Raw genomic sequence first — 6,451 nt, 5'->3', positions numbered from 1 at the left:
CCTCCGCGCCGCAACGTGTGGATGGTCGGGCAAAGCGAGACTATCTTTAAACTGACCAAAGTGTAATTCATGGCTCAATTCAAACAGGATCAAAACATTGAACCTGCTGACGTGTTTGGGTTCATGATTTAGGTAAGCATATGTGTTCACGGCGCCCAGGGGGTGTGATTCTTCTTGAAATATGGCTTTTCTGACCTGAAAACAAGGCTCTTGTTAATCATGCAAATCCGCTTTATTTATTTATTTGGGGGTGGGGGGTTGCACAAGCACAGGTCAGGTATTTGTAAACATAATGACCGTTCACCGCTGTCGACGTTTTCTGTGCCTCCGATTCATGTCTTCATGTCGCTCCACAGGTAGTCATTTGTCACGATGGAACTTCATTCAAAGCAGAGCTCCACCAAAGAGCCTGAAATCGTTGCAGAAGGTTATCTGATACAATAAATATTCTTATAACTATTATGCAAATAGGGGGGGGGAAGTTAACTTTTTCATATGAGATTTTGAAGATTTGATGTTTATTCATTTATCTGACTTGGTTGCGGTAGTTTGTTAATCTGGTGATAAATTGAAGTTTTGACAAATTGGTCATATTTTATATGATATTAAACTGTCTAATAAAAACACAAAATGTTAATTTAACCGTGAGACAATAAATCTTCTGTATCATACATTTGGTTAGTTGTTTTCTAAGATCTCTGATAATGTATTAAAATATGTGTCTTTCTTCAAAAGTGTATTTTAATCATTTATATTCTTCTGTGTATTTGCAAATTAGCCGAAAATACTTCCGGACCTTTTATTTTGAAGCTCAGCAACCGATCTGCACCGGAAGCTGTAGTCTTCACTGCGGCTGACTTCACACTTTGAACAAGATGGCGTCTAGCAGAAAGGAGTGTTAGCAGAGTGTCTTTGCTGTGTAGAGAAAGAGGTAAAATGTGTAAAGTCCAGATGCTGAGAGCGTTGGTGGAGCAGCGACTAACTGCGGCTGCTGAAGAGATATTTGGGCTGTTTGAAAGAACGATAGCAGAGTACGAGGAGGAACTTTGTCGTTCAAAAGAGGAGAACGAGCGACAACGGGAGCTACTGGACGCTGTTTACAACCCTCAGCTTCGGCTACACAGAGCAGGTTTGGTCCCTTTTACTTCTTATAAACTCAGGACGTTTGGATTTGAATTTGGGGAAATGTTTAGTTGGGACTGGCTGTTTAGGAAGCGCAGCTCTGCCTCAAATGTGTCTTTCTTCACAACGGGCGGAAGCACCTCTTTTTGGGGGAGCCATGATGTTTAGTATCGGCCTGTGTCGATGGCCAGACCCAGGCCAGGGGAAGTTTAGTTTCTGGGGCTTTATCATTTGACTTAAGTATGATGCATGGTTGAGCTGGGGCTCCACGAAAAGCTACACTAGTGGCCTGTAGTTTATGCTCGATCTCTTTAAAATAATAATAATAATAATAATAATGGGAATTGGCCTAATTCAGACCTGCAGGCGTTGTTTGTTTGTGGTCTTTCTGTGCACCTTCAATATGCTTTAGCAGAACTCTAAATGGATGATTTAGAGTTTTTATTTGCTGCTGAGATAAAGCCCAATCCCTGAGTAACGTGATTTGAAGTGACAGCTGATGTAGCCATGACAACATAATGGTTTAAAGCAACTTTAACCCAAGACAACTGGTGCTAGGAATCTTTCAGTCCACTAGATGGAGCAGTTGAGTGATTTTTATTCTAGTGAGAAATGTGAGTCCAGTTTAAAGGCGAGACACTCCAGGAAACAAACTTTTTTTCCACGCACCGGCCAGTTTTTTTTAGATGGTTTAGCAAAATAGCATCCAGAGGACTATTTCACAAAAGCTAGACAGCGGATTAAGCCGCGATTTCCCAGTTCTCCTGGATGACTTAAATAGTGAGTGGTTTACCTTATTGTTATTATTATGGTCATTAAACTGCATTAAAATTATGGTTGGGTATCGTTTGGATTTAGCTTATTTACCCTGTTCATATTTTTGTTAGACGTTTGGTGAATATATTATGGCAGTTGAGATAATTAGAAAAGGCTGATGAAGTTACAGATGTGTTTTGAAATGAAGTCAGTGATGAAGGGTAGCCTAATATATAAAGTCCTATGCACGTGTTTCTGTAATGGTTCTAACAATGGCAGACTGCTCAGAGACCAATACATCTTTTTAGATAATTTATTTCTTTTAAATTCTTTAACAGTAAAGGATCATGTTTGTTCCTCTTCCGTGTTTTTTATTTATTTTTTATTTTTTTTATCTGCCATTCTTAGCACACATAGGGCCCTATGAAATCAGTTTTTTATTTTTTTTCAAATTCAGTTTTTTCTGATTTTTATTTTTAGCCCTTTCGGATTTTCAGCCAAACCTTAAACAAATCTCTGGCCAAAAATAACAGTTACATGAATTCAATTAAATGGCAATAACTGGGCTGCAGTTGTAGATCCCAATAAAAAGGGCACTTTGTAACTCAAAATAGAATTTTTCACTACTTAAAAGTACTTTCTTTCTTGTAGATTCAAGCAGGCACGTGTTGCTTTCTAGGGCATTTCCCATCTTTTGCACACATCTCCATTGAAGTACATGATGGCAAGGATGCTCACCTATAACAATGTTGAGGACACTGCGATCTCGGTTGTCAGAGGATTCGTCGACAACAACGGAGATTTTCTTTCCACTGATCTCTGGCATCTGAAATCCGTGATTTCCGTCCCTATTCTCCGCATCACGGAAATCATAGGGCCCTACACCCAATGTGTGTTCTGTCCACTAAACTGGGACTATAATTTGGGAGGATTGTACAATTATAAAAAACCTATTCTAATTGTACAATCCTCCTTAATTATAGTCTTAGTTCACTGGACCAGTAACTACTGTGTATATAGTTTATCACTTAATTATCTTCATAGTTTCTAGATTTTAGAGGAAGGAAAGCACATAATATGTGAAGAAGCAAACTCGGCCTCTATTATAAAACAGACAAATTGTGTTTTAGACAACAGCGAACGGACTGAATGATCTAAAAATATACATTTACGGACAACTTTTAAGGCAAACTATACAACTGTTAATGTGTGCAAATGATTAGTAGCTTAACCCCTTGAATGGTATGATGAGGGTTACAGTTCAGAGTCCTGGTCACATAGTGTCTATTTGTTGTTCAGTATGTTCAGTCTGTCCGTGATTGTCTGCAACGTTTTCTGTCGCTGTTTAATCCCGACAGCTGTGTTTCTTACAAATGATATGAAGTTTCATGTTATCATATTTCCACAAGAAGCTGCTGCTCACTCTGTATAAATTATGTAAAATGCATATTCTCCATTTGAGCCTCAGTAAATCTGTGATCGACCTCTCGGTCTGTTACGGAAAGCTGTGAATGCCTATCTATCTGAATTACTTCATCCTGACTCAGTAGGGTTTGGTACTGTGTACATTATTATCAGTACTGATACCAGTACCTGAAATTCTGTTCATGTACACAATGGTTCCTTTTTTCGGTACTTGCCCTCTGTAACAACAAAAAATTATTTTTTGCAATTATTATTTCAGTTGTAATCATTCCAAACCTATTCATCATATTTACTTAGAACATTGTTATTTATTTAGAATATTGTACACTCAAAATAAAATAAACTTAAAATAAAACTAGAGCCCGACTGAAAGTATTTTTCATGGCCGATATAGATAAAAAATTTTGTTGATTTAAAAATCCGTTATATATTTAAAAAAAATAATAACCTAGAAACGCTTATCAAAACAAACAGATTTCCCTAACATTAGTTAATTATGAGTCCTCACTAAAAGAATAAGAATATAAGACGTTATAGAGTGCCCTATGGTGGACAGACTATGCAACGCCAACCCTCAGAACATGGTTGAAGGGCGTTTCGTCGATTTTTATCTTTTAAATATTTATTTATTGGCAATTATAAATGCCGATACCGATAGTTTGGAAAATGCCTCTTTTTAGTGTTGTAGTTTGTAGACGGTCCCTAAGGACTCTCTTACTGCTATCTCAACACCGGACCCTTACAGAGGTATGAATTAGCACAACTTTCATGCATTTCTTTCACTTCTACTGCAGTCAGATTCCCTGTGTTTACTCGGAAGGAATCACTTCACATGGGTAGGCACTTGTAATAACATTTCAAACATGTTAAGCGGCTAAACTTGCCCTGTTTCAGCCTCCTGGGTGCTAACGCTAGCAGGACGATAACGCGATGTAGGCCCCACCGATTGTTTGCGTTTTTCTCGCTACTGACAGCACTCCAAATTTACAAACAACACAGCTACAAGTTGAAATTGACCGGAATTCTCCTTTTTTTTAAGTAGGATTCAAACCAGTTATATACCAAAACAATTAATCAGGTTTAATTATCAGTCTTTACAGCCTGAGCACTCGGTCTGGAAGTTAGTATGTAGAAGCATGAAGTCCCAGTTTACCTCAATGTGTGTTTCATTCTGTTTCTTGCAGATGTTGAGCAGCTGTTGGTGGTTAAAGGAGAGGTTCCCCCTGAGCAGCAGGAGTGTAGCTCCAGTGTGGACCAGCAGGAGTGTAGCTCCAGTGTGGACCAGCAGGAGCCAGAGCCCCCCCCACACATTAAAGAGGAACAGGAGGAACTGTGGAGCAGTCAGGAGGGAGAGCAGCTTCAAGGGCTGGAGGAGGCTGATATCACCAAGTTCCCATTCACTCCTGTCCCTGTGAAGAGTGAAGATGATGAAGAGGAAGCTCAGTCCTCACAGCTTCATCAGAGACAAACTCAACACATGGAAACAGAAGCTGATGGAGAGGACTGTGGAGGACCAGAACCAGCCAGGAACTCACATCCACTTTTACAACCAGAGACTGAAGACTTTCCTGAACCTGGACAGCTATCTAGCTTTGCCGTGGCCTCACAATGTTGCCAACAAAGGAATGAGAGCAGAGAACCTCAGTCGGGTTTGAACTCTCAGAAAAAGAGCAGGTATCATTCTCGTGAGAAATCATTTCGCTGCTCCGAGTGTGGGAAACAATTCAACCAAAACTCAAACCTGAAGACACACATGCGGACTCACACAGGAGAGAAGCCGTTCAGCTGCCCCTTCTGTGCTAAAAGGTTTGGCCAGAAGGCACATCTGCAGAACCATTTGAAATGTCACACGGGCGAAAAGCCATACAGGTGTTCAGTCTGTGGCCGGCGTTTTTCGAGGTTTGAGCATATGAAGTTACACATGAGAACGCACACAGGGGAGCGGCCATTCAGCTGTGCCAGTTGTGGAAAAAGATTCACCTGGCTTCATCAGTTCAAAACGCACAAGTGTGGGGGTAAATCATCCCGGCTGCAGGAGGAACTGTGGAGCAGTCAGGAGGGAGAGCAGCTTCAAGGGCTGGAGGAGGCTGATATCACCAAGTTCCCATTCACTCCTGTCCCTGGGAAGAGTGAAGATGATGAAGAGGAAGCTCAGTCCTCACAGCTTCATCAAAATCAGTCGCATCCAGACAGTTTTGACTCACATGGACTCGTGTGTAACCCATTCATTGGACAGTTCTGGTGATGTAACCCTGTTGTCTTGAAGGCTACATTTACACCGCTACATTTTTGAGTTTTGAGCCAAAAGTGATCTCCGGTCACCAAGTGCTTTTAGCTCCAGGAGAAGAACTAAGGCTTCCTTTCTCCCTTTTCACTAGGCCCTGTTCCCAAAATGAATACTGTTTGGTGTCTGCTTAATCCTTAATTTCAGTGTAATATTCATGTTATTGTTTCAGTTTGTTACTTTATTATTTGACATAGGCGTGTTCAGCAGGTTTTATGGGTTCATAGGGTTTTGCTATGGTTCTGCCAGTGATGTGGGGGGGTAGATCAGCTGCTCACCAGCTTAATCGGGGAGAGTGGATGCAGTTTTGCCTCATTAGTTCCTTTCTGTAGGGAGGAGCTGGGCAATCCTAAGGTGTAGAACAATACGTACGATAGTTCTGCAGTAAACCACATTTTTATAATATTTGGGGTGCCTATTGTTTAATATATATGTATAAATATGAATGTCAGCAGTAACTGATATATCCAATTGTAATGATGTTTTGAGAAACAAAGTGTTAATGTTGCTTGCTCAGGTTAGCTCACCCCTGTGCAGTTGGTATGGTCCAATTAGGGGAGGCAGAGATAAAAAGGCTTCAGGAGAAGAAAGAAGAGACCTGGCAGCTTGCTTTGAGGTTGCAGTTTTGTTTGTTTGCTGTTATTTTGCCTCAGTTTAATATATATATATATATATATATATAAATAATTTTTTTGTATTCTGGTTTGAGTATGTTTTGGTAATAAATACACAAATTGTGCACTTTAAAAGCCTCTTCTCCAGTCTTCAATCGTGACACTGGGCATAAACGGGGGTCAGCGTGGAGACTGCGCCTGCTAATGGTAGTTTCCATGGTAACGTTAGTAGCTTAGTCTCCAGTGAACG

General features: G+C 40.4%; 1 protein-coding gene across 1 annotated transcript; it reads left to right on the top strand.

The window, feature by feature from the left end:
• Positions 1-4,439: 4,439 nt before the first annotated feature.
• LOC114568499 (gastrula zinc finger protein XlCGF7.1-like) lies at positions 4,440-6,229 on the top strand. Its single transcript, XM_028598113.1, has 2 exons — positions 4,440-4,462; positions 4,798-6,229. Exons 1-2 carry the CDS (start codon positions 4,440-4,442, stop codon positions 5,546-5,548), a joined length of 774 nt encoding a protein of 257 aa, XP_028453914.1. The 3' UTR covers positions 5,549-6,229.
• The last annotated feature ends 222 nt before the right edge of the window (positions 6,230-6,451 follow it).

Source organism: Perca flavescens, chromosome 14 (assembly GCF_004354835.1).
Source record: "Perca flavescens isolate YP-PL-M2 chromosome 14, PFLA_1.0, whole genome shotgun sequence".
In the NCBI taxonomy this organism is placed as follows: Eukaryota; Metazoa; Chordata; class Actinopteri; order Perciformes; family Percidae; genus Perca; species Perca flavescens.
Note: the sequence above shows the minus strand (reverse complement) of the source record. Positions and strands in the feature narration are given on the sequence as shown.